The 27,876-nt window shown below is 35.9% G+C and overlaps 2 protein-coding genes across 3 annotated transcripts; one reads left to right on the top strand and one right to left on the bottom strand.

The window, feature by feature from the left end:
• Positions 1 to 1,556: 1,556 nt before the first annotated feature.
• Positions 1,557 to 3,886, top strand: LOC107461103 (putative F-box/FBD/LRR-repeat protein At4g13965). Of its 2 annotated transcripts, XM_016079562.3 has the most exons (4): positions 1,557 to 1,614; positions 1,826 to 2,793; positions 2,896 to 3,104; positions 3,419 to 3,886. In XM_016079562.3, the coding sequence occupies exons 2-3, from the start codon at positions 1,828 to 1,830 to the stop codon at positions 3,100 to 3,102; spliced, it is 1,173 nt and encodes a 390-aa protein (XP_015935048.1). In that variant the 5' UTR covers positions 1,557 to 1,614; positions 1,826 to 1,827; the 3' UTR covers positions 3,103 to 3,104; positions 3,419 to 3,886. The 2 variants fall into 2 exon arrangements, with proteins under 2 accessions (XP_015935048.1, XP_052108509.1); XM_052252549.1 differs by lacking the exon at positions 1,557 to 1,614 and having other exon boundaries at positions 1,631 to 2,793; positions 3,646 to 3,886.
• A 2,957-nt stretch (positions 3,887 to 6,843) lies between these two features.
• On the bottom strand, positions 6,844 to 27,876 carry LOC107461027 (protein SABRE). The gene is given in 24 exon segments (XM_052252909.1): positions 6,844 to 7,491; positions 7,798 to 8,170; positions 9,289 to 9,456; positions 9,549 to 9,878; positions 10,195 to 10,365; positions 10,459 to 10,560; positions 10,874 to 10,946; positions 11,680 to 11,819; positions 12,482 to 12,706; positions 13,221 to 13,466; positions 14,119 to 14,238; positions 14,456 to 14,812; positions 15,039 to 15,133; positions 15,349 to 16,488; positions 16,491 to 17,076; positions 17,763 to 19,868; positions 21,985 to 22,242; positions 23,193 to 23,270; positions 23,373 to 23,543; positions 24,128 to 24,350; positions 24,646 to 24,905; positions 25,135 to 25,395; positions 25,599 to 25,710; positions 27,375 to 27,876. Coding segments are annotated over 24 exon segments (7,776 nt in total). The 5' UTR covers positions 27,446 to 27,876; the 3' UTR covers positions 6,844 to 7,381.

A 27,876-nucleotide genomic window follows, 5' to 3' on the forward strand; every position in this document is an offset into this window, starting at 1 on the left:
ATGTCCTTTTTAATAATCCTATGACCAAGAACAATTTAGATTAAATTATAAAAGATTTATCTCTCAATATTATGATCATTTCACAATGATAAATCTCTAAATTTTAATCAAGGACGTTATTATATTAACATTTTAATATAATAACAATAACAAATTATTTGACACGTGATTGATTGGATTGTGGTCATACTACTTATTCCCAACAGTCTTCTTTTTCTTTTTCTTTCTCCTCCTTTTCCTCTTTTTGTGTTATAGTTATCGTCGTTGTCATCATCTCTTTCTTTTGCGCGTTTATTTCTTCAACGTCGTTGTCAACCACCACCGTTGTCTTTCATCTTCTTCTTGATGTTGTTGTTTAATTTCTTTCTCTCTTTTTTCCTTTCCTCATCATCCTCTTTTATTATCATCATCGTCCTGGTCATCTTCATCTTCTTCTCCCAACCAGTGAAACACGCATATCACATAAATTTTTAGAGGACTACATACTCAAAACATTGACTCACTTAATTAACAAAATACATTCGCAACAAAATTTTGTGTGTTATGTGCAAAAAATTGTATATGCTATATGCAAAAATATGTATACTATATCAAAGAAATACACACAACACATAAATTTTTGTGTATGACACAAATTTTGATATATAGCATAGAATTTTTTATGTGCATCACAGAAATTTTTAGAAGATTATATATCTAGGACATTGACTCACCCAACTAACAAAATACATTCACAACAAAAATTTGTATGCTATGTGCAAAATATTGTATGCTATATGCAAAAATATATATATACTATATCAATAAAATATACATAACACAAATTTTGGTGTACGATAAAAATTTTGATGCATAGCTCATAAATTTTTGGAAGATTACATATCCAAAACATTGACTCATCCAATTAACAAAATACACTAACAATAAAAATTTGTGTGTTATGTGTAAAATCTTGTGTACTATATCAATAAATTTGTAATATTACAAATATATTTTATGCTATGTTTTAAAATTTGTGTACTACAAAAAACACAAAAAAAAAATAAGATGTAGTGACATATACACATTATTTTTATTGACTTTACACTAATTTAATTGAACTTAATTACAAAAACACATGTAGTTACTCGATTTCTAATCTCATCATAAATAAACAAAATTTATGTTTGATAGAGATATTTACAATATTTTATATTATATTTTATAATTTACATGTAGATCATATGTAAAAAATATTTTTTATTTAATTTGATTTTATAAAAATACTTCTAAAACTAAAAAAAAAAATTTAGTGCACTGCTATTAGGCTAGCAATCACACACAAATAGAAAAAATAAAGAATTAATATATAAGAAAGGGAGTTAAAGTAACGTTTGATAATGGCTTTATTAGACTCGCCTACAATCTTTATGAGAACTTATGCCATTTAAACTATATTATTGTTGTTGAACTATTAAACATTTAAACTATAAAACTATTATCAATTACCTGACCGGTCTACTTACCGGTCTGGTTTTCATAACCTTGGGAAAAAGGGTTGCAATTTCTGAACCGAGTCATAAAACATTTTCAGGTGTTCGAGATTTTGAGGCGTTTGAATCTCCCCAACACACGGTAACCCTGACCCATTCATTCTAACTATTTGTTCCTCACATTCTTCAATTTCCATAGAATTTAACGTTCACGTTTTTCGATTCATATGTCTTTCACTACTGTCACTCTTTAATTTTGCGTATATTTATATGTTATAGCAAACTTTTGCGAATTCCCTTTGCTTCTCGGAGTGAGAAATAATGTGTAAAGTTCATTTTTTTTGTTGGGTCAGATATGCCAGCGATGAAATTTGATGCTATTGAACCCAATTTGAAGAGAGCAAGAAATACTAATGGTAGTGTTAGTGAGAGGGAAGGGAATGAAGATAGGCTCAGTGACTTACCGGATTGTGTTCTGATTCACTTGTTGGAATTCCTAACAACCAAAGATGCTGTTAGGACTACTCTCTTGTCCAAAAGATGGAAGGATCTATGGAAACGAGTTCCTTCTCTTAGATTACGTAGCACAGACCCTGAATTTCGACATATGACATTGTTCAAGAAATTTGTTAATAAGGTTCTATCTTTTCGTGACGGCTCTGCTCCACTCCACAGCCTAGATTTCTGTTATAATGGTCTTATCCCACCTACGCTTTTGATAAGGGTTGTGAAATATGCTAAATCACATAGGATTGAGCAATTGAGACTCAATATTGATTCTGGTGGTATAGAGTTGCCACCTTGCTTGTTTTCCATTCAAACTATAACGTGGCTTGATCTTTCAGTTCCTAGTGGAGAGGCCCTCGGATTGCTTCCAAAGTTTCTAAATATGACAGCTTTAATGAGTTTGCGTCTTAGGAGATTTGCTTTTAGTGCTGGTGATGGCGAACTGGTGGATCCCTTTTCGGGTTGTATCAAGTTGAAGACTTTGGTCATTGAGCATTATGTTGTAAAGGTTCCACATATCCTCTGCATTTCAAATGTTACACTTACCAATTTGACCATTCATTCTTCCCCTTTTCATAGCAAAGAAGCTTATGAAATTGTGCTATCAACTCCGAGTCTTCGTTCTTTTGCTTATCGGGGTGTTATCTCTCAGAAAATCTCTTCAAAAAGCAATCTTTCTTTTCTTGAAGAAGTAAATATCGATGTTCCCAAATCGTTATTATCGAGTCGCTTGCACTCACCTTTCATCCTAATTAGCTGGCTGCAATTGCTTGCTAATGTAAGATCATTGACTGTCAGTTCATGTACTCTTGAGGTATCTTAGTTTAGTTTTCTTTTTTATATAGCAAGATTTCTTGTCCTTAGATGCATTTTCAAGTGTAAGTTTTGTCTTGAGCAATCTTGTGAATTTGTGTAGATTCTCTCCAAAATCCCAGATTTGGTGAACACTGAAAGCCCATGCTTGGATAACTTGAAATCATTGATAGTGAAAGTGCAGAAGTTTCGCAGGCCGGTGAAGCTACATAAAGCAGAACTGCAACTGTCATCTCCACGAATTGATGGAGCAGTTGATTTCCTAATTCGAAACTCCCTCTTTCCAGAGGTTACTATAGTAGATTACTGAAGGTAACATGGATGTTTTTCCATTGACTAGAGATTCATAATATCTTGTTCTTTCTTACAGTAAATTATCCTTTTTTCTGTAATAATTTCAAAGAAAAATAGTAGAGAATTTCAAGAATTTGAAAAATAATATCTTTTCATGTTTTCATGGGGATGTGTTCACTTCACTGTCAAATTTTATTTTATAATGGTTGTTTGATCTGATAATTTATTGATTTTAACTTTTTAAGATTTCTTAATGCATTTTTTCCCAAGGTTAGTTTGTAATTGCATTCATATAACTTATCTCTTTTCTCTTGACTTGCTTCTTGTTGCAGCCATTGGCATTTATCGTGTGAAACTTACATGCCATTTTTTAGGATCTAATGGCTGTCAAATTTCAATTTGATTGGGCAATGTTTTATTGGATACGATTAGACATTTGGCCTCTAGATGTGGCAATAATTAGTTATGTTGCTGGAAGAGTGTTGCTGAAAATTTTACCATGCTGCTTAATGTCAATGCTTCAAGACTTGGTTGGGCTCTAAAAGTTGGAGTGGTGCAGTTGTGGCAGGTACCAGACAGAGATGGTGCTAGTGATGTGTTCATCATCAAAGGAAAAAGGCTTTTTTCATAGTGTCAGGAAGTTGGAATCTGAGTCTGACTTTAGGTTCAAAGGGGTTTTTACCATTGTGATTTGCTGTCATGAGAAACCGAATGGCAATAATCAATTTTGATATTTTATGTTTGGAATTTTTTAGTAAACTATTTATAATTATGAAAGATTTGAACATTGATACAACAAAGATTTAGTTAGTTATACAACAACAACAACCAAGCCTTGTCCCACTAAGTGGGGTCGGCTACATGAATTAAATGACGTCATTGTGCTCTGTCATGTATTATGTCTATAGAGAGACCGTTTACATGTAGATCTCGTTTGACCACCTCATGGATGACCTTCTTAGGTCTTCTACTACCCTTCGCCCCTTGTTCATCTTCCATCTTATCCACCCTCCTGACTGGATGTTCTATCGGTCTTCTTCTCACATGTTCAAACCATTTGAGACGCGATTCAACCATCTTTTTCACAATGGGTGCTATTTCAACTCTCTCCCTTATATCTTCGTTCCTTATTTTATCCAATTGCGTATGACCACTCATCCATCTCAACATCTTCATCTCTGCCACACTCAATTTATGTTCGTGCTCTCCTCTAGCCGTCCAACACTCCGTACCATAAAGCATAACCGGTCTTATGGTGGTACGATAGAATTTACCTTTAAGTTTTAAAGGCACTTTTTTATCGTATATAAAACCAGATGCACTCCGCCATTTTGACCAACCTGCTTGGATCCTATGATTTACATCCTATTCAATCTCTCCATTATCCTGTATGATGCACCAAAGATACTTAAAACTTTTAACTTTTCGTAGGATGTTTTCTCCAATCTTCACCTTTATATTAGGGTTTTCCTTTCTCAGACTGAACTTACATTCCATATATTCCGTCTTGGTATGGCTTATGCGCAAACCATACACTTCTAGAACTTCTCTCCATAACTCCAACTTCTTATTTAGGTATTCCCTTGACTCTCCGATAAGAACGATATCATCGGCAAAAAGCATGCACCATGGCACAAGTTCTTAGATGTGCTCTATGAGTACTTACAAGACTAATGTGAAAAGGTATGGACTTAAGGATGATCCCTGGTGTAATCCTATACCAATAGGAAATTTTTCTGTCACACCACTTTGAGTTTTCACACTAGTTGTGGCCCCATCATACATGTCTTTAATTGCACGAATATATACAATCCTTACTCCTCTTTTCTAAAACCTTTCATAAGATTTTTCTTGGTATTCTATCATACGCTTTTTCTAAATCAACAAACATCATATGTAGATCATTTTTATTACTACGATACTTCTCCATCATCCTTCTTAATAGGTATATCACTTCAGTGGTAGATCTGTCTGGTATAAATCCAAATTGGTTCTCTATTACTTGTGTCTCTTTTCTCAACCTCCGTTCTACCACCCTTTCCCATAACTTCATGGTATGACTCATAAGCTTGATCCTTCTATAGTTTTCGCAACTTTGTATATCCCCCTTATTCTTGTAGATAGGTACAAAGGTACTCTTTCTCCACTCATCAAGCATCTTCTTTGACCTTAAAATCTCATTAAAAAGCTTGGTTAACTAATTGATGCCTTTTTCTCTAAGACCCTTCCAAACCTCAATCGGGATATTATCAGGTCTTACTGCCCTGCCATTAGAGCCTCTTTTACCTCGAAGCCTCGAATCCTTCGATAGTAGTCAAAATTTTGATCTTCTTCCCTTGTGCATAACCGACCAAGACTCGAAAGAGTCTTCTGTTCCTCATTAAATAACTCGTAGAAGTAGTTCTTCCACCTTTTATTAATCTTCTCCTCTTGAGCCAACACTTCTCCATCTCTATCCTTTATGCACTTAACCTGATCCAAATATGTCGTTCTTCTTCCACGGCTCTTTGTGATTCTATATATACTTTTTTCTCCTTCTTTCGTACCCAAAGACTGGTAGAGACCCTCATATACTCTTGTTCTTGCTTCATTTACAGCCACTTTTGTCTCTTTCTTAGCCGCCTTATATTTTTCTCAGTTATCTGCGTTGCGGCATAAAGACCACTCTTTCAAGCACTCTCTTTTTATTTTTATCTTATCTTGTACACTCGTATTCCATCACCAGGACTCTTTGTCTCTTGGTCCTATTCATTTAGATTCACCAATGTTTTCTTTTGCTGTTCTTCTAATAACTTCTGCCATCTCCCTCCATATCTCTTCCGCGCTTCCATTCTCATCCCACTTTGCCTCTTCTCCTACCCGTCTTAGGAAGCTTCTTTGTTCTTCACCTTTCATCCGCCACCACCTCGTCCTTGGGTTCTTCGTATGATGTCTTTTCTTCAACTTTTACTCAACGCGAAAATCCATGACGAGCACCCTATGTTGTGTTGTCAAACTCTCTCTTGGGATAATTTTACAATTAATGCAAAATTTCCGGTCGACTCTCCTCAACAAGAAGTCAATTTGAGAGCTTGTCATGCCACTCTTATAAGTTATAAGATGTTCGTCTCTCTTTTTAAAATATGTATTTGTGATGAGAAGATCAAAGGTTGAAAAAAAGTCCAAAATAGTTTTACCCTCGGCATTGATCATCCCGAAACCATGGCCTCCGTGAATACTCCCATATCCAGTCACTTCTCTCCCAACATGGCCATTTAAATCTCCTCCTAAAAAAATCTTATCTCCCAAAGGAATGTCTTGAACCAAACTCTCTAGATCCTCCTAAAACCTTATCTTGTGTTGTTCGTCTGAACCCACTTGCAGTGCATAAGCGCTAATCACATGAAAAACACATCCCTTTACTACAAGTTTGATAGAGATAATCCGATCTCCCACCCTCTTGACATCCACTATGATAAAATATTAAAATTGACTGCGTTCAAATATTTCTTCATTAGAAATGCTGCAATGGTAGTTTACTCAAGTTTTTGTATAAACACATTCACCAATAACCATGTCATATTTTATATTTGGTGTTCTAGGAGCCTTGTTAAAAACACGTCATTCCATAACGTATACAAAATTTTCTCCAAATTTAAACATCTGTTTGGATAAATAATAGAAAATTGCTGACCAATATGCCATATAGGAAGACGAAGATTATTCTCTTGGAAAATGGATTAGCATAACCTAACCTTATATATATATATCACTGATGTTAAGAGAGAATATTGCTTTTATTCTATTTTTCAAAATATAATCAAATGTCTGTACAAAATCATGTCAACCTTTAGGGTCCTAATTTTCTATCTAATACATTTAGGAGCCCAAAAATGCACATTGATCTGTGGCTACAAGAATATACAACACAAGGATGACCTGGTAGATGTCCGTTACTGGAGATCTGGAGGAATGGAAATCTGTGGTTGATGGTAACAGAAAATGGGAAGATAGGGGATGAAAGCAAGGCCCTGAATCACACTGATCTCTTGGGTTGTCAGTGAGCATACACATTTGACTATAATCAACATTGGTGAGTATACACATTTGAGTATCAATCAATCAACAAAAACCATGCATTGCCAAAATATCTCGAGTCCCCTGTTTTCTTTCCAGTTTACGCCTGACCTCTCTGCTCATAGTATCTCTTTAAGTTTCTTCCATCGAGTTCTTCTCAACAGAGAAAAGGTCAGCTGCCAGAGAGAGTACTTTATGTGGCACACAACTGATAAGTAAAGGAATTACTGAAACCATTTCTACTCATGAAAATCTTCATATGGTGAGGATCCGCTTGAAGAATCACTATCAAATGGGGTTGTCTCTCTCGGAGATGATGGTAGCGATTCTCTTTGTTGTGAGGATGAGCCTGAAAAAATCAGCAAAGATAAGGAACGCAAATATAAAAATTTAATGAGATATTTTAATCTGCAAAAATTTCACCACTAAACAAAACAGGTTGGGGTAGTGTACTTTTTAGGTCTAGGCTACAGGCTATATACAGCAAGTTGGAGAAGATGGATAAAGGGTATGATTGTATGATTTAAGTCAGTAATAAGTATAATATTAATGTAGGATATTCTAAAAAGCCAAACAGAAAGTATTTCCATTTCATAAAAAGAATGGGTTCAAAACAAAATGCTAGCAAAAGCACAAGGGTGACACTTGAGCAGACCTTTCTGTCCTCTGGAGCGGAACTTCTTTGTGTGCCGCCTAATAAGCTTTTTAGCTTTCGTAATTGTCAGCTGCCTGGCAAAAGGAGAGAACTCAACATCACTTTCACTCCAATCCCCTTGAAAATCATTGTCTTCTGCACCCCTCATTGTTCGGAGCACAAATGCCTTTGCCCTGCGGCGTTGAGTGTTGAACAGTCCTCTAATGGATGTTACAAAACCATCACCAGCACCATCACTTGGACGCTTTGGCCAAGATGGTGGATACTGATCAGATTTTCCTGCCTGGCCTTCATTGTCACTAAAGTTAAGGTCAATCTCTGGAACACCAGCTCCAGTGGGCTGACTCTGACCTTTGTTATTAAATTTCTTACCCTACATCACCGATATAGTAGAAAAATATTTAAAGGAATTCAGAAGAAAAAGCTGCCACCAGACTCTGCATATATTACTATTTATTTAAAGCAACATAATATGCTGTTTACAAATTGATGATCAAATAAAATTATCAAAAACATTTAGCACAAAAAAAAAGTAGTAGGTATAGTTAAAATTAATGAAATAAAGAAGTTTCATATTAATCTCCAAAAAATAAGAAAGGCGGTAACTGGCATGCCACATCCTGTATAATCAACATAGAAGTAGCACACATTTTTCTTGACTTGCAAAAGCCTTTTTAATGGGAATCACCATCTAATAAAACTCTAACAATGTAGTGTTTTCCCTCCTAATTATATTGAAATTTCTTTCACATCTATTATATCATCATATTTATGTTCTCAAATGCGAAGTCCTGAGGAGTTATTTACTGGTGGTGCAAACATGGAAAAGCACACAATTGAAATAGTAAAATGGAACAACCACAAACCCACGCTCTATAAATATATTTATGTGAAGTAAATAAATTAGTGGTTTTATTTTACAAAAGTTTCAAATTTATAAATATATTTAAGTGTAAAGTATACTTTTTCTTCTTAACGTTTGCGATATTTTTCAAAAATATTCTTAACGTTTAATTTCATTCAATTTTGTCCCTAATGTTTTCAATTTGTGTCAAAACTACTCTTTAAAGTTTTCAATTTTGCCCCTAAAGTTTTACATGGAATTAACATTCAGAGGTAACTTTGACACAAATCGAAAATGTTAAAGAAGAAATTGAATAAAACTAAACATTAAGGGTATATGGCCACCTAGTGGGACAAGACTTTGTTGTTGTTGTTGTTTGTTAAGGGTATTTTTGAGAAAAATCACAAACGTTAGGAACAAAAAGCATATTTTAGCCTAATTAAAAAATAACAAAGGTAGCATGTCAAACTGCTAGTAATGATAATGGGAATCACACAAACATCGAACTCACTCAAGTTTCATTTTGTTTTGTTTGATGACATCCTTACTCTTCATAGTAGTAGGTATATATAGCACAGGAATCAAGAAAGGAAAACAGCAGGCCATATACAACCACTAAAAGAAGAAAACTGTAAATCATTCATTACCTGCATTCCCGTCACAGATTTTAGGACTCCCCAGATGATGTGCTTCTTAACTCGTGAGAAAAGTCTTCGCCAAGTCCCAGTAAACTCAACCCGGTGAAATTGGTCCATCAGCAATTTCAAATCATTTACAACAAATCTCTGTCCTTCATATGTAACCAATAACTCAACCTGCAAAACAACATTTTGCAGAAATTCGAATTATAATGTCATTTGTAAGGATGATCTGTAATAGCTTCACCAAAAGGACCAAAATTACCCACCTGGCTAATTTTGATGTTGTGAAACTCCATCATCTTTCGTGGCCTAGATCTCTTTTCTTCATGTGACTTGGCCAACTTTTTTTCTTCATGAGATGAGCGACCAGCTTTGAAACCTTTGGAATCTTTTGATTTATTCTTGGAGCCATCATCCTGTTGCTCAGTAGAACCAAATGGGACATTTTTTGAGGAAGAGAAGCTTTGTAAGACAAGTTCATTAGCTACAGATTCTGCCACAGTCTCTTCCCAAGTTCTGTCAAACGAGGAAGTTCTTCTCAACTCGGGATCAGTACCAGTACTGGGGTTTGCTTTGACATTTGACACCTTGGAGGCCTGCAAGCAGGTTACCAAAACCCTTCATGAGAAACCTACCATCTTAAAATAATAGAAATCAGGAGAATATTAGACAAGATCGAATGTGACACTAATACTGCTTGAAAAGCTTGTCATTTTGGCCCTTAAAAGTTTGTGTGTTATATTTGGGAGGACCAATGCATAGGAGTCTTCTTTACTTCAGCCTTTCCTCATCTTTATGACCATTTTTTAAAAATTCTCGTATCCAGAATTTTTACAATGCAGCCCAACAGAAGTGTTCCCCTAGAATTAGTATTCCCTGAACATGTGTTTGACAATTCATTAAAATACTTACTTGAGCAGAATCAGCCGGCTGACTTGAAGAAAATAGCATCGCAGAGATGCCAGATTTCGATGAAGCCTCAGACTCTTTTGTTGTGTTACTGCTTGAAGCAGAAACTTCATTGAGTGATGAACTTTTCTTTACACGCTTTGCACCAGCGGTGGTTGAAACCTTCCAAACCTCCTGTTTAATAACAACTATGTTAACTTCTGACATAATTATCTATATATTTGGCCCTTGGAATTCCAGAATAGTAATAAATGATCCTAAACTAACCTGTCGGCGTTGAGAGTCTTGTTCTTCTTCTGGGAAGAAATACTCCCACATCATTCTGTACATGGTTTCTGTTAAATGGATCTTAAGGGGATAAATCTCTACCTATAGTGAAAAGTAATTCGTATTAGGAACAAGCTGAATCAAGATTGACAATCTGAGCAAAGAATTATAGATAACAAATTTTAATTTCAGTTCCCCAATAGATCTTACTCTTGTAAAGCGGAATATATTGATGTGGCAATATAACAATACACATGGTCTCAATTTTTATCAATGATAAATATATAAATAAATACGTAAAAAAAATACAAAAGGGAAAAAAGAGAAGGAATAAGATGGATTCTGTTGTTCTGAATTGATTTTAAGTCTCACGATAATTAATAATTCAAAATAATAACCTTAAGGATATGATTACCTGAAAAAGTTCAAGGGGAGAATTTCCATCTCTTGGAGCTCCCTGTTTTGCATCCACTCGAAGCATCACTTTTCTGGGAAAGAAACAAAATAAAAAATAAAACAGCAACTATAGATAATGTTCTAAACAGAAGTGTAGATTAATGAGTCTATACTGAGACATCCACAAAATTATCTACTTTAAACACAAAAGTAGTAGTATCTTGGTTGGTTGAATTATCCAAAACTATGGAAAGATAGAGGGAGATATAAACCACTAGATTCAATCTGGTTGGTCAAAATGGAGGAGTTTTGGGGGTTTATATACGGAAAAAAAAAAAGAAGAAAAAGTACCTCTATGTTCTATGGAACAAAGTCAACAAGAAGATAAGTTTAGTGCAGCAGAGATGAAAATGCTTTAGTTAATAAGTAGCCACACACTGTACAGGACAAAATAAAGAACGCATACATGACGGAAAAAGTAGGAGTTGCACCAACTATTCAAAAGATGGTGGAATCTCACCTTAGGCAGTATAGAATTCAGTGAGGAGGATGAATCAAATGAAAGTAGCTCAGTGGCTAAGGGTTGATGGAGGCCCAAGAAAACTTTGCAAGAAATTATTGAACAAGATTTAAGTATAATTTATTATATATACCATGATGATGTCATCATGTCCAAATGATACTGATCTGTAAGGTATGTAGACATGTAAAATGACTTAACAGTAACTGTTTCCAATGACTCGACCATGTGTGACATAAAAAAACACAATATATCATCATATGAATTTATAAGCATCAATAAATTATGAAAAAGACATTACGTACTTTACCCATTCAGACGGAGGATTCCATGCTGACAAAAGCATATCGGACTTGGCATTGGGTAGGCAGTTTCTGACAACAAAATATTTTGTTGTAAACTGAGCAACACCAACATCCTTGTAATCCCGGTCAAAGTCATAAATCTGTCTTGGAAGAATGAAACTGAATTAGCATACCGTTGTTAGTCCAAAAAGAAAAAAAAGTTTCAGACCTAAACACTAGCAAAGATCAATGATTCTCTAGCACACCTGCACAGAAACATGGGCAAGATAGAAATAAACTAGAAAAAGTTACACGATTTCATTCCTATCTCCTATAGCATAAGAGACAGACAATCAGTGGTCTAGTAAAGCAGAAGACTATCACATACCAATTCCTTCTGTATCTAGTCCATGGAGTATATTTAAGTGATGGACTCCTGAAATATGTAGCTTATGAAGGTCATGAAGCTTGCTATCTGTTATAGTATGTTATCTATCAGAGTTAATTGTTAGAGTTAGATAAAGACCGCTGTCTTGGGTGCTTATTCTGTTTTGCAAACACTGAGCTGACAAAAATATGAACCTATTGTAAAATTACGCTTTAAGAAATAGAAATCAGTTTCACTCTTTGCATTTTATCTCTTGCTTTCATTTTATTTCTCAACTTTCCCACCTTCTTCACTCTAACCAACTATACAATTTGAAAAGGGCAAGAATTAGCAATGATAAAATTTAACATAGAAGCAAATTTAAAGGGGACTAGCTTGTTTCACAAGAAAACATCGAAAGTAGGAAGAAAGAATAATTTTGAAAATTAGCATTACCATGTCATTAATCTCTGCTTCAGCAAATGATTTACCATCGACAAGCATGCTCCAAACAACTTTGTTAATTTGCAAAGATATGCGCATAGCATAGGAAGGACTTTTGTTCTTCTCCTTCTCCATTAGCCGCAGCTGTGCAGCTTTTTGTAGTGCCATCCTTAGCGATGCAGATGCATCCCTTCTGGATTTTTGTGCACTTAAAAGTTCTCTCTTCAGTCCTTGCACCTGTCAGTATTGGAATACTGCTGATTAGGCATCCACAATTGCACATCTGTTATTTACCAGGATATGACTATTGATATAGAAGTATCCTATCCTATGCATCTCAAACTCAGGCTAATGATAAAGACACGCATATTCTTCCACTAATTGTTTGAAAGAAAGCAAAGAATTCAAGTATCATTTAGGCTATAAGACTGAAAATGGGACTGGATCTCCACTTCAATAGGACAGCCAGTTAACGGACTGGTAAAAAATATTTAGCTCTGTAATCGCTAAGATTTAACCGAAGTGGTCCATCAACCAATAAAAGAACCGCTTTCAAATCACTAATTTACTCAGTTAAGAAGTCTACCGACTTCTGCCAATGGATACCAACATCTCAAGAACTGAAATAATGAAAAAATATCACCATGAAAGTACTACCTGATGATATAATATTTAAAACAAGCATCTATAATTGGGATCAACCTATTTAGTCATCTCAATTAAAATATTGTTAACCACATTCAATTCTTACCAGCACAGATTTTCCACCAGTTATCATCCACAAGTCACTTTCCTTTTCTGGACATGGAGATCCAGGGGTGTCACACCAAGCAGACAATTTTCTAATATCATCAAGAAGCAACTTTTGTTCTCTCTCTTTTTGTTCAAGGTTGACTTTTGCAAGTTCCACCTCTTCAACACCATCAGGAACTACTTCATCTGCTTCCTCTTCAATATCTTCATCATCTTCAGGATTTTGTTTAACTATCTTGAAGGGAATAAAGAGATGGCATTTATGTAATGATCACACAACGTAAATAACTCTAAACAAATAAATAAAAAGATGTCAGGGTGACAACAGTAAACTTTTTAAATAACACTATTATATCATTCTACTTCTAGCCACTGCTTCAGTATTTGCAATAAAGCACAAGATAAACAGATGACATCCCTCTCAGACATGTTAATAGATTGGAGAACCATGATTCACTAACATTTTGATTTTCTTTTTATTCTTTTAGATGGGAGGATACCTTTTCATCTGCTTCTTTGTATCTTTTCTTCCATATCTTAATGAAATTCTGTTTTTATTTTAACAGCAGAAAAACCCAACTGTGAAGGAAATTATAGTGATCTACCCATGTAGCCGTCAAACAGGAGCTACTTCTTTTAACGAAAATACCTAACTCAAATTGGTTTCATTAAATTTGAAAGAACTAACAAACTGCTAAAAGTTTGATATGAAATTATAGTGATCCTAACCATGTAGTCATCAAACAGGAGCTACTTCATTAAATTTGAAAGAGCCAACAAATTGCTAAAATTTTGATATGAAATTATAGTGATCCTAACCATGGAGCCCGCAAACAGGAGCTATATATATATGAAGAGACAGAAGCTCAGCAAAACAGAAAGCTAATGCATCCTTACTTTGGAAGGCGTGCAAAGAGAAGATTGGTCAAGACGTCCAGCATGACCTGAAATTGACGGGATGTCATTGTTGCTGTTATATTATGAGAATTGAATATGAGCTCCTTCAACGGCTTCACCTGCAGTAAAACATTCCTTAAAACAAAAAAGAAAGAAAAGCAAAATACTACTTAAAACAGAAAAGTAACAACTGTGATAAACAACATATCTTTAGTAGAAAACTTACTCTTCAAAGAAATCATGTTTTGGACTACATGCATTTACATAAAAGAAAAAAAGGGCATGTTTGTATATTACAGACTAGTATGCGAATCATAGGATACAAGAATAGCTTACCTTCAGTTCTGGAGTGCCCCCTTTGTGCCTTGTGTATCTAAAATACATATCACAAGGCATAAAAACTCTCTCAAGAAGAGCACCTGTACGCATCACTTTCGGAGAACTTCTACTAATTTTTGGAAGCCATTGCAATCCAGCTCCTGGATCGACATCTGTTGGTGCCACATGAGCCTGCACATGCTCCAACATAACAGAGAACTCCATTCGTTTCCATGTCATTTCAGGTTCGTATTCACTAATATGCACATCTTTGGTACCAAGTGCTTGCTCAATCATCTCATAACCAACATGAAGGACAGAATGAAATGACCGGGCTAAAACACGACCACTTACAGCAGCAAGCAAAAACCTACCCTGTCCAACAAAAAAGTTGAGGTGATAAGGCATGAGTGATGTCTATGTATAACTAAGCACTAAAATATCAGGAGGTAAATAAAGTAAAAAGATGTTTGTACCACTTTACTTTGCAAATTCACTCGATACTTCAAAATTTTTTTATAGAACAAAATGAGCACAGTGCATATCCCCTCTGAAAGCATAACAGAAACTCAACTCAAATGCAAATTGTATTCAAACTTACATTGGCATCCTCTGAATGCAGATTAAACTGCGGCTCAATAACATTCACCATAAAGTGTCGCTTTCCCTCTGAATCATCTTTGCTGTCGTTTATAGCTAGCAACACAACAAAAAGGATTCACAAAGGAGGAACCAAACTCTCAATCAACATATGCAAGAACAGATCATGCTTAGCAGGAATAAAACCAATGATTAAGTTTGTTGTTTGTAACAAATGCCATTGTTAATTATCATTTCACTTCATGTGTGTCATTAATCTCCAATTTGCATGTCCAAATATAGCAGTTAACAAATTTATTTATGGGATATACCAGAGCGGAAGTTGTCCCCCTTAACTGTATTTGATGGAGACGATGGTGACACAGAAGTGCCTGCATGCTGAGAAGGAGAATTGGAAATATTAACAGCAGGAGAACACCTGGAAACATTATCTTGACGGGTACCAGCTCCATTACACTGTTTGTTTCCCTCAACAAATTTTCTCTGAGCATACTGTCGAGAAGGAGAAGGCTTGGGTGATTCAAATGCTTTGGAGAGACCTCCAACCCAGGCCCAGACAGCATCTCTGTTTTCAATAGTCCAAAGAAGCTTCAGACCATAGACAAACACACGCTGACAATTGTCAGCTATCACCACATTGTAACCATCGTCATCACTGGGATCAGACCGCATGTGTTCATCTGTTTCACTCCCATTCTCAAACTCGGACCGTACATATGTCATCTCAACATTTCTTCTTCCTGCTTCCTGCCATGCTAGTAACCTAACAGGATCAGCCTTTGGAGATTGTCTTCTAATAGTAAAGTAATCAGATGACAATAGAAACCCATCATCACGGTTTTTCTCTGTTGCGTGACCTTTTTCACTGGATAATTTGTCCATGGGTACAGATTGTGAACTTTTCCTTATCATGTTAACCACTTTGGCAACAGTAGTAGTCTCTTCTTTATTAAGGAAAGCCTTGGGCATATGTAGGTCAAGACCTTGGTAAACAAGATCGAGAATGTCACGCTTGCTTTCAAAAGTATACTTTTGCTTTCCCCTACTATAACATAGCTCATATTTCAGCTTTGTCATTGTGAAAGTCAGCCCTTTGGCTGGGTCATCATCATGTAAAGGCATGTTCTTTATACAGGCTGGTGTGGCATCTAGCCGCATCATAAATTCAGTCATCACTTTATCTAGAGAAAGATTTCCTGATCGGGGAATTCTTGGAATACCAAAACGAGGCCAACGAGAGAAAGTTCGCAGTTTATGTGGAGGATTGTAGTTCAAGCTCCAGAATCTTAGAATCCATGCTAGATCATGAGCACCAAAGTTAAACGTTGGGGAAGCAGGTGAAACATTCTGGGTTATGTGAGAAGGATCATAGACTGTAGGATCTTGTTCAACATTGCCCCTGGCAATGGAAGAAGTGGACAGTTTTCCTGATGGAGGAAACGGTCTTAGACATCACAATCCCAGTCCATTGTAACCTCAAGAGTAAAGACCGGGGCTTCTAGAAATGCACCAGAGACACCTGTTGGAATTTTGAAACCGCGTCTGTTTGCCAAACTTTCCAAACTACTCAATAGAAACTTAAAATCTTCAGCATAAACAAAAACACGGCCATCAGACTGGTGAATTTCCATAGAGCTAGTCACAATTTGAAGCTTGTCAACCTTTTCATAAGGATCTGTAGTAGCCAAAATATTCCATCTGGATTCAGAGAACAGTAAGGAAACTTTTCCATGGATGTAATTTCTCATGTCATCCCACCAAGGCAAACTCCGCTCCTTCTTTGGTGGCAAAATAAGTGGACCAGGATTCCTCACACTTAGATTAGCCCTCCGAAGGGCCACAGTGAAAGCATAACTAACATCAGCAAAACCTGGTTCATAACCAACCCCATATGACACCTCACCTTTTTGAAAATGTATTGGCAAGTCTGAATATGTCTTCATTGGTGGCGTAGTACCACTAGCCGACCGAAGCATCTGGACCTTTCTCCATCTCCCAACATAAACATCTTGATATATTTGAGGCTGAAAGCTTGTTGCCTAGTTTAAATAGAAAATTTAATAAACAGACGACAATGGAAGGAAATTTTATCATGTTGATTACCACGCAGTTACTTCCCAAAATAGGTCAAAGAAATCAGCTTAACCAAAAGGAAACATACATTGATGCAGACATATATAAAATAATATTTTAATATTCACAAACAAAGCAGAAAAACCAAACTAAATCCATAGCAGCACATGAGCAGCACTAAAGGGATACTGGAGCAATCCTATCCGGTAAAAGACTTATCGTAGAAAAAATCATCAAGAATACTAGCATTTTGCACCATTCAGCACCAAGTTACGGCATAAACCAAGGACTGTCACAATATCTCAGCATCTGTATGAGAGTAAAAACCGCCAACTTAAGTGATTTGTGCTCTACAGTATATTGTGGATTATAGTAAGAGGTTATCTTATCCTCCTCTTGGAGTTCTCAAAGACTTCTCTAATGACATTTTATCTCACAATGGACCCATTCATGTAGACAGATATTTCTTGAAATAGTATTTTCATCTTTGAAATTATTTTGTCCGGCTATACAGTAGATTATTTACCGCATCACTTCAAGCTCGTGATTCAGTACTCTAAAAGGACCTTCTTTAATGAAAGGATGAGAACAATATACAACATAACAAGGTTTATACTGAACAAAGAGACATGATGGAAGTTATTAATCTTACCTGCTGAGCCAACACAACACGGCCTTCACATTTACCAGAACTTCCAGAGAAAAGTGGAAATGTGTAATTCCGAAGCTGGACTACCAAAGACCCCGTATTTAAGAGAATTTTTGCTCCATACAATCGGGAAAATGGAATATCATTCTCAAGGCAAACAGGATCGAGCTCCTTCAGAACCTCAACCATTCCAGCATCTCCACCATCAATTTTTTTCAAGCTAACATCTAAGTCTAATGCAGTTATTGAAAGAAGAGAAGTTCTTGAAGAACTGGGCTTGAAACCAGCTTGGAAACCCTCTGCACAAGCACCTGAACCTTCAGGTAACACTAGATTCTGGCATGCTCGGTAATATGATCGGAATGATCGTTTGTAAATTTCTTCTCTCATGGATTCAATAGTAGCAGAATCTTTCATATCAATCTCATCATCATTAAAATAGATTTTTCTATCATGAGAATTGTTGGTGTCAGTAGATTTTGGACCTTGTTTCGCCTTCAATGCAAATTCATCTAGAAAGTTCAACCGGACAGTCAACTCACCAACCTCCTTCTTAAGCAACTGATAGTGTTCATCAAGCCATCCCTGCAGTGGCTCCTCTTCAATATCAACAGTTAATTTGCGTAAGCAAAATTTTATGCATCCAAACTGTACCGAACTAGGTTTCTTAACTTTCAAGCTCTCTCTCTTCACAGGAAAAATCATGTTAGTTTTGGCAGCAATTATGAGTTTCAATCCTCGTAACATATCCTCAATGACATCATCAATGGCACGCAATTGCAATCTGTATGGCATGCAAATGTGAACATCGAGACCTTGGATTACCCAATCCCATGTTGTGACTACATGTCCTTTTACATCAGATGCACTAGAAGTGACACTAGGAATTCGCGAAATTTGCATCCGACTACTCTTGCATATTCTCGCCCCATTGAAACTAAGCATGAGTCCTTCAAGGAGCACACCTATGCGAGCATTCTCAGAGAAAATTGATTGTACCTGAAGCGTAGCTTCAACTCCATCTCCTAGATCAGCTGATATACTTAACAGTTCAACATCAACAGCAAAGATAGACTCTTTCTTCTTCTGCTTTTCATGGTGCCCTGATTCAATGGTACCTTCATTTTTCTTATTAGCATCTTGTATGTGAGACATATCGCCTATGTGTTCATTATCACGCTCCTGAAGCTTCCTATTGTGTACCAGTAACTTCAACTGCAGAACAAATTCAATTAGCGATAGATGTGCATCAGGTTCCCACCTTACACTGATTTCAGTAGCGCTGAAAAGGGAACAGACAGCAATTTCTTTAAGACCGCCTGATCGCTGTACAAATTTAGCATTTTGCATATCAAACAATGCCACCTTTGTTACTGGCCTATTTTCCTCCATATACTCCTGATAGATAGATTGGGCTCGTTCAAGTTCCATCTGTGTGGACAGTTTCTCTTTGTTCATAGACAAATTAAATTGGAAGATTTCAAGAGACAAGGAGTACTTCAGCTTCTGGTATTCGTGGGAAATAGTGGACATTATGTTTGCATTGCGTGGGGTACCATCTGCTGACACATTTATTACAACTCTACCACCCTGTGAACCATAATTAACTCGCTTGGGGTCTGGAATAATAGTATTTTCCAAGGATGTCTCACCCCATAAATATACCGAACACCTTTCAAGATTAAACTTCAATAACTGAGTTCCCTTCCCTGAAGGTTTTGTCAAACGCCCTTGGCTCTGAGTCGATTTTCTCTTTGAAGCAGATAAGCTTTTCAGTAGCGCTTGAAAGGATATAGCTGTTGATACAAGTGATTCTACACGCTTGAATGTTAGAAAAACTCCCATGCCAGTCACATCAACTGATAAACCTAGCTTACAACCGGGACCATCTTCTTCAGAGGATTCAACATCCTTTTGCCCCCAATCGAAACTAACCTTGGCAATGTGCATAATGGAGCCAGAGTTTGATTCCACGCCAAAAACACTTTCTTTCAAGCATTCTTGGTATTCATCAGCCAAGTGAAGATTTAGCTCACCAAGTTCAACGTGTACTGCGGTCCCCATACTAGAAACATTATTTGCAAACAGATGTGATGATTGAGAACAACCCTAGATATGGAAAGCATTAGTTAGATACTTCATTGTCAGATTTGTTACACAAATCATTTTAATCATTAAAAAAAAAACAGAAATAAATTAGCAACATCCAAAACTATAGACTGAAACCAATCAACATTGGTTCATTGAACGGGATTTAATAGATCTCTTATTTGGTAACCATTCCTTAAGAACCCTTCATAAGAACTCTTCAACAAGACTCAACCAAAAGGGAAGACCTGAAACCAATAATTGACAATGATCCTATTTTACCCCATTAACAATGAAATTTACTAGATGCTGGAAATTTTGGTATCAGTTCAGGGGTATGTACAGAAATTTGCATTTTTTTTAATCTGCTAGCTTCCCCAACATCAAAATAACCAAAATTGAAAAGATTATCTCATTAAGCTTAGTATTAAAGCATCTTGCATTAAAAGCCTATCTCCCTAAACGCAAAACTATTCAAGAAAGAAGGGAGAGACATGATAACTCAGAGATTGAAAAAGAAGAGACACCATGTAAGGATGACTATCATGAGATAACTTATTCCAAAAGCTTAAGTTGATAGGAGGTACATAAATGGTTACATCTCTAACAAGCTTGCTCTTTTGGGTTTTTGCATGAATTTTGCATAGAACCTTTTTTTTATTTGCCTTATGCTGAAAATTTTATTTTTGGTAAACAAGAATCAAACTCTAGACCTTTTGGTCATAGAAGTTCTGATATCATATCATGAAACTACTTGTTCTAAAATATTAGTTGATAGGGGGATATACATGAATAATTATATCTCTAAGAATGACTTGTCCTCTTCTATTATAATTTATTTCTTTTTCTATCAAAACGAAAAAGGAATTTTCAATTGGATTATAATTTATGAGTAAAATACTAACTATTTAGTCCACTTAACCAATGTTGATAAAATCACGTGCAAGCTCGTAGAACCGCACGTTTTTACGGTTCAACTCCCTCTTTTCGTTGCGCTTCTGCTGTACGAGTATGTAGAGTAGGAATCGTGCAGAAGCACCGTGTAAAATCGTAAACTCTCCAAAATCGCGACTCTGACAGAAAAAATACATCTCAAGAAGAAGGGTGGTCTAAGACCTTGCTTTTCTCGTATAGCAATGAAAACCCGACCCGAACCTAGGCCCAATCGGTGAAGGGGAATGTTGAATCCTGAATTACTTGTTGTCGCTGCACTTTCGGCTTTGCCCCTCTCTCGAGTCTCTTTTCCTCTTGCTATTGCCGAAGATTATCGTGTGTGGGTTTCTAAAGCAGGCAGACCGCGGCTGATGCTCCCTCCTCCTCTATTACGTGCTTTGCCATGGCACCAGTGTTCCCTCACCCTCTGCTCCGTAGACTTGCTTTCCTTCTCTCTTAAGTCTCCACCCCGGACTCATAGTCACTGGCTCCTCTGTTGGTGCTTCCGTCGCTTGTTAGTTATTGTAAACTTTTTCCCCTCGTTGGCTCTTTCCTTGTGCCCTGTTTTTGTTATTTTGTTGTGCTAATTTTGCTATATTATTCTACTTTATTGTACTCTATTGTCTACTGTGTTGCTGCCTATTCCTTTTAATATGTATATTCTACGCTTGTTGAGGTACTTTTGTTGAATTATTCAATTTATTGTATTGTTGTTCCTGAATCATTCAATAGCTTTCGTTGTTGTAAAATTATTGAATAGTTACTTGTAATTTGTTTGAAATAGTTTTTATGTAACTAATTTCATGTTGTAAAATTTCTTATATTTTCTTTTTATATTTTTATAATTTAGAGTTATGTTTACGTTTCGTTTTAGGATTTTACGAATTACGATTTTGTACCAGCTTTCCAAATCAAGATAAAAACTACGAGTTCACTACCTTGCATTTAACATCTATCAAAAAGTACTAGACAATTCAAATGCATGCATGACCAATCTAATAATGATTATCCAATTCATCTTCCTCTAATTAATTTTGTTCCATCCCGCACCTGATAACGTTGTTCCTCTAATTTATTTTCCTAAATTTCATTCTTTCTCTCATAAATTCTATTTGGTTTGTTGCCTCATTATATTTTTTCTTTCTAGTTAGTTGACAAAAGGATATGAAAAACATCCAAGAATGATGCATCATGATAAACTTACATGATACACTGGAGAGCCAACCATATTGAAAAGAACTATTGTCATCTCAGGAGCCGAGACATTGCATGTCCACATGATGATCTTGATATCACTTGATTGATGTTTTACAACGGAAGATTCTTCACGAAGTACCATCTTTTTCTTCTTAGATGATTGGCCAGATTGGGCAAGCAACCAAGGCTTTAACCTGCTTATTATTATATTGCACTGAGTTCCTCCAAGCTTGATTTCAGTCTCAGCTCTAACAGGTGAGCTTGGCTGAAGCAGAGGATACACCCCCCAAAACAACAATCAGTCATAAGTTACTAGAGCAAATGCAAACTCTCTAAGCAGTTAAAACATTATAAAACATCAAAAATAAAAAGGTTAAAACTCTAGCCGTACACGAAAAATACACACAAACACATCTACAAAGCTAATATTTTTATGTAACCCCCATACCCCCCAAAAAGAGTCTCACGTTGAGTTTTTCTACCTTTTGTTGCTCCTTGATTATTTTTTCCAAAAATATTGTAGAATTTTATCCTCTTTGTATCCATTGCTCCATAAGCAAACGGTTAATTGGTCTTTGAAAGATATGCAAAATATAAACTAGCCTTCTAAAGATTTCCAACCGTTATTGGTCCTTTATACAAGATATCCACAAATCGTTGTCTAAATATAGACAGGTTTAATTAATGTCCATTTTAAACATTGAGGGACCAAATATCTTAGAAGAACATATATTTTAAAAATAATAATTGGATGTCTACTTCTCCATCAAAATAGTTAGGTTATTTGTCTTAATGTTAGTGGGAGGAGTTTGTGGTGTTACTACAGGTACATTAAGACAACAATTAGCAAATAGAAGAATCATAACATGCCATGCTATCACTCATCTAGTCAATTCTATTGACACTTTACCAGTCATATAATGAAAAAGAAGCAGTAGTTTGCTGTTAAATCAAATATACATATATAAATTATTAGAACTAGAGAAAAGTTCTAAAAAATAAAATCAACAGAGATGCAACAGTTTCTGCTATCTATTATAAGGTGATACAAATTCAACTTGCGAAACAATATTTTATATATAAAGTATAAACAGGCATTTTTACGATTTGTGGCTCATAATGTTATGTATGTTTTTTCAGGTGTAGTAATCAGAGAACTACCAATTTTACAGCAACATAACGCTGCTTTATGTGAATTGCAAACAATTAACTCACTTGTACTGGTATATACACAAAAGAGACCAAATCCAACTTTAATATCTGTAGGACGGAAGAACCAGCTTCTCTGAGGAGCTGCAATATCAATGAGGCAAAAGAAAGTAAGTCAGCAAGAAGCAAAGCAGCGTGCAAATGGATATCATATCCATTTCCACTAAGGTAACACTGACGCCATACATGAATTTCACTAAACTCCACTTGAAAATCGAGGCGTGTACTCTCCCCAACATCCTCAGTGGATCGTGATTTGGTGCTGTTTAATTGGATGCCCATGATGTTATTTTCCATGGAAAGACCATGTTCACGATGCACAAAATTCACATCTAGCTTAGGTAGATTGAAGCTAACCTATCAATAGCAAGTGGTTAGTTTGACTAAATAAAAACAACAAAGATATAATCAACTAGCTTCAGCCCAAACTGATTATCAAAATATATAAGCACCATTAAATACTTTATAGGGCCTGGACTTCCAATATTCAAATGATATTGAGATCACCAAAGATCATACATGTATGCATACATACATACATACTCAGGGACTACATGTGTAGGAACCACATTTTGCCCAAAAGCCAAAACGGTCCAGCAAGCCATAAACAAAACAAGATCTAACCTCAGCAAGGAGACTCACAAACAAAGCATCACACGAGAAGCACAAAGTTTAAGAAAAGCTGCACAAAGGCCCCCGTTTTTATAACTGTCCCAAGACAAAAATTCGCAGACATTGGGGAGAAAAAACGTATTTGAAGAATGGCACAAATATATAACATCTCTGCATTTTCTATCTTAAACATATACCAAACAAAACCAAAGACACATCACTATAAAAATAAAGCTAGTAGCAAATCCACCAAGTTCCATAATGTGATATCTTCACAATTTTAGAGCCCAGAAAAAATAATAAGTAGGAATAAGGTTTAAATTCACAACCTTCTCAGGAAACATCGAACCATACTTGGAGAAGGCTGCAAGTGTTTGCTGCTGCTTTGATGTCCTTTTTGCACTCAGAGAATCAGCACTTGACCCTATAATTTTTTCAGACCCCGAAGAAGACTCTAATGAACTCTTGTTTTTCAAAAGCAACCCCTCATTCAAATTCACGGTGACTTCACCACTTGAAATGTCCAGATTCCTAATAATTATGCCCACTTCCCTGTGTCAAAAGAGAAGAAAACAAAATTAACCTAGTACTACTAGATATAAAAGGATAAAAACAACAACGCAGGAAATAATGAGACTATCCAAGTTAAACTGTAGTCATGTAAGCCAACAACTTTTAGTTGGTAACTCTGCCAATAGGTCAAACATTTAGTTTAAAGAATTTGTAACTTTTGGAAAGAGAAAAGAACAACAAATTAAAAGAGAGAATAAACCTACTTCATATTCTACAACCACCACTCTAACAAGCTGATGATTAACATTAAAGGATGCAAAGAGAAGAAAAATACCTATCATGACCAAATTCACATGAGACAGAGAACTTTTCACAAACAAAAGGAGCAGAAGACCTTTCCATAGCAGTAATGGATTCTTGTCCACTGCATCCTCCACCACTTAAATTAGATAACTGATCACAGCTAACCCTTGGCTCACCAATGTAAACAGTAATAGGTACAATTTGCAGTCTAACTAACAAATTTGAATTGGATCCACCATCTTTAGAAATATCCACATTCAATTCCTTGATCTCAATAGTAGCTTTCGGAGTCTGCAACATTCATGAGAAATCCTCATTGAAGGAAGAAAAATATAATAAGATCAAAATAGGGGAAGGGGAAAGAAATTCTACTAAAACTAGTTTAAATTTATAAGCAGATACTGAGTTATGGTCTATTTTCTCTCATTAAAATAATTATCACAGTTGACGATATGTTTGCTAAATATATTAAATGCAAATATATATATAAAAGAAAAATCAACACTATGAAGATGCACACCTTCAAAACAAGATCAGTCACACAAACTGACAAATATCTTGCAATATTTCCTACAATCATCCACTTCCCCCTGCCTGAAGCACGGGATTTGCGAGTTTTCTTCTTCCCAATGCTTTTATTTGAAGGCCTCAAAACTACTTCTAAATCACAGATTAACACTTGCAGCTTTGGATCTCGAGACATGAAACCGACACCAAGTTTGACCAGGGACTGCCGTAAGCTGACTTTAATTTCACCAACAGATATCGATTCAATAGCACCCTGTACATGTTATGAATCAACAAAATATATAATCCCATGAGCCCTAAAAGACACAAGTCTGGTAAGAGAAACAAAAAATGGCAATAATAGAATAAAAATATAGGATTCTTAACTACTAAATTAGTAGGTAGTTTAAAAAAAATGTATAATCTAAAAGGCTTCCTACCATGAAATAAGGCAGCGAATAAAGAAAATGAAATAACCTTTTTAAACTTCACAGTCACATCTCTTAAACATTTCCAACCACCAACACGAAATCCAACAGATGCTCCTAAAATCCGGCTCAAAATCCAAGCCAACAACCCAGAAGCAAATCTGTAATAAGATGCATAATCAAAACCAAGTGATATTATATTTAAAATGCATCAAGCATCTATTGAATTTTTATTACTTATAACTAAAAGTAATGGTGATATAATAGTCATTCATAAACCAAACAAAATTAGTTATTATTACCAATGCATCTGCACAAAAGTAAAATACACAAACATATATTAACAAAAAACAAAAAGGTCAATGTCAATGTAGCAAAAGATACCAATGTGGTATGATTTGATAGCAAGATACGTATCCCTCCCAAACAAACACTACATGGGGAAATAGAACATTTTGACCCATTTTCATTTCTGCTGAATTGTATCACAATAATGACAAGTTTATCCTCTAATAAGTTCAAAGCTGCCATGAATAAATAGTAACTTAAAGCACATATAAATATAGAGATTTCAGAAGCTACCCTGCGGAAATAAGAATAATAATTTATTTCCTTTAGCTTGTGTAAAATAAGATAGGGCAATTATCAGATGCTACCCTTTAAGTTTGCCAAAATAGCACTCAACCCCAAACTATCCCAGAAGTTACAGGTGCCTATATTCCATCCCCTGAACAAAAGTTGTTGTGTTAGTCTAACGGGTATCTAACCATCATCAAATTCTTTTAAGGAGAAGGAGAGACACACTCAAGACTAACTTAAGCTACCTAACTTGATTGTTGATTGTTTGTGATGAGAAGCCAATTGAGTAATGTTTTGTAGGAGCACAGTTATCAACTTTTCTTGTGCTCTAATATGGATATAAATGAATTAAGTTATATGGAAGAACATCCGCTTACCCCCAGCTGCTACTTCTGCTTAATTACTCTATAAGATAATTTTATAAAATATTAGCAAGAATAAAAAGGAATAATAAAAAATTAGAGAAAAACATATTGGGGAGGGAAATGAAAAAAATAAATAAATAATTAGAGGAAAAAAAAAAGAACATCTCAATTCTCAAAGACAACTAACTATTTTATCATCTTAAGAAAATCGAATGCAGGTGAAAGATCCAGCGGAATTAGAAAACCGAACTAAAAGAAGATTTATCTCTGTCATGAAGTTCCTTCTAGGACTTAATGTTTGACCTACAATGAATAAACTAATTACAGAGTGGTTTTGCACTACTTCTGCATTTCTGCTTGTTCGTATCCATATTGCTATTCAACGATTCCAAAGGCACCACTTGTTCACATCTTTTCCTTAAACACTATTTCCTCTATACCTTTCCAAAATCCTAGGCAGACTACCCTCCCAATCCCCACTCACAGCTTCGTGACTGGCTAGAACAAGCATCGTAGTCCGAAAGCCAAGAAACTTCCCCCTTTGACTCAAAACTGACTCCTCTCTTACCCCTCACTCATTCAACTGTCTTCAGTACAAAATCTACACTAAAGCTAGAAGAATGCTACCTATCAAATAATGACACTAACCATTTCACGCGCGAGACAACAATCTAAAGTTTACTCTATTCCTCTATTCAAATTTCTACTTGAGCTAACGAATCTAATCTACCAAACAAAAACAATACTAACTGTTTGTTGGCAAACGCACTTAATATAACCGCAACACTAACAAAAACAGCAACAAGAAGTGGAAATAGCCAAACAAACACAAACTCAGTAAGAACAAAGAGAGTAAAAAAAGAGTACAATGGCGATCTTACATGAACAGAAGCCACAATGTAATAGAAAGCAGCAAGAATCCAAAGAGAAAGTTGACGGGAGAAGCTGCCATTCTCTGGAATCAGGGAATAGCAACCACTCTCAGTGAAGAAAACAAAAAAACCGACCGAATTTCAGTTTTTCCCTTCTTTGTTTCTTTCTTCAATCGTGCTCGCGAAATTCAGCGAGAGGAAACTCGAGCACGCTCTTACCGCACAGAAACTTCATTGTAAACCAAAAAAGGAAAATTGATCGAAGATTAAGAATTAGGAAACGGAAATGGAAGAAGTTAAGAACCCTAGAATGGGGGTTAAGAAGAACCAGTGAGTAGGGTTGACAAGGGGTTTAGGGGAACAAGGGAGGGTTTGGTTGATTCGATTGGATTCGATTGCGCCTCTGAGATCAGATCCGATCCGCGAGGTGCACGGTGATCGAACAAAGCATGCTGTGTTGGTTGTGCAGTGTTGTGGTGTAGTGGTAGTAGTGAATGAGAAAGGGGTAGCA

This window comes from Arachis duranensis, chromosome 8, assembly GCF_000817695.3.
Source record: "Arachis duranensis cultivar V14167 chromosome 8, aradu.V14167.gnm2.J7QH, whole genome shotgun sequence".
Taxonomy (NCBI): domain Eukaryota; kingdom Viridiplantae; phylum Streptophyta; class Magnoliopsida; order Fabales; family Fabaceae; genus Arachis; species Arachis duranensis.

Bases quoted from the DNA above. Each gene is read 5' to 3' on its own strand.
- LOC107461103 (XM_016079562.3), top strand. From the start codon at position 1,828: ATGCCAGCGATGAAATTTGATGCTATTGAACCCAATTTGAAGAGAGCA. The intron at 2,794-2,895 runs GTATCTTAGTTT...GAATTTGTGTAG, and splicing joins TCAGTTCATGTACTCTTGAG to ATTCTCTCCAAAATCCCAGA.